At 56.8% G+C, this 560-nt stretch overlaps 1 protein-coding gene across 1 annotated transcript in view; it reads left to right on the top strand.

Annotated features, from left to right (window-relative positions):
• The first annotated feature begins 12 nt into the window (after positions 1–12).
• RGS16 (regulator of G-protein signaling 16) overlaps positions 13–560 on the top strand; it is a 7021-nt gene continuing 6473 nt past the window's right edge. The window contains exon 1 of the mRNA XM_009876766.1: positions 13–56. Coding sequence (XP_009875068.1) covers positions 13–56 — 44 coding nt within the window. The remainder of the gene's footprint in view (positions 57–560) is intronic.

Raw genomic sequence — 560 nt, forward strand, 5'->3', positions numbered from 1 at the left:
CCAGCTCTCAGCATGTGCCGGGGCTTAGCCACGCTCCCCATCACTTGCCTGGAAAGGTAAGGGGCTCCGCCACGCCGCAGTTCTGGGGTGCAAAGGGTTTAGCTGGAAAAAAAGATGCCCTTAACGTCGGAGTGGTTGGACCGTGACGTTTCGGTAGAAATTGGGATGCAGAGCGCAAAGAAAAACACACGGTGAAGGACGGCCCCGAGTGGTCTGTTTGGGCTGCGTCGGTTCTGCTCCCCAGGAGGGGAACACAGAGGTGGAACATGCAGAGGGAGAGGACAGGGCTGTCCGGGCGTAAAAACACACGAGGGCTGTTTCTCTGGCTCCGTCTCCGCTTCAAATTGACGGCGGCAGGACTATTTTCGTCAAAACCGTCGAAAGGTTGAAACTGTTAAGTGACATGTTGCTCCTCCTGCCAAACATGGCTCCAAAGCCCCATGCTGCCGGCTTGACATTTAAACACTTATTTTTGTGCGAGCGCCTTGGGATGCCTGAACGCACAAATAGCAGGGGGGCTGCCCGCTGCTTCGCTGCAGGGGGAACCCAGGGGACAGGAG

The sequence above is a fragment of the Apaloderma vittatum genome, unplaced genomic scaffold (genome assembly GCF_000703405.1).
Source record: "Apaloderma vittatum isolate BGI_N311 unplaced genomic scaffold, ASM70340v1 scaffold13439, whole genome shotgun sequence".
NCBI lineage: Eukaryota > Metazoa > Chordata > Aves > Trogoniformes > Trogonidae > Apaloderma > Apaloderma vittatum.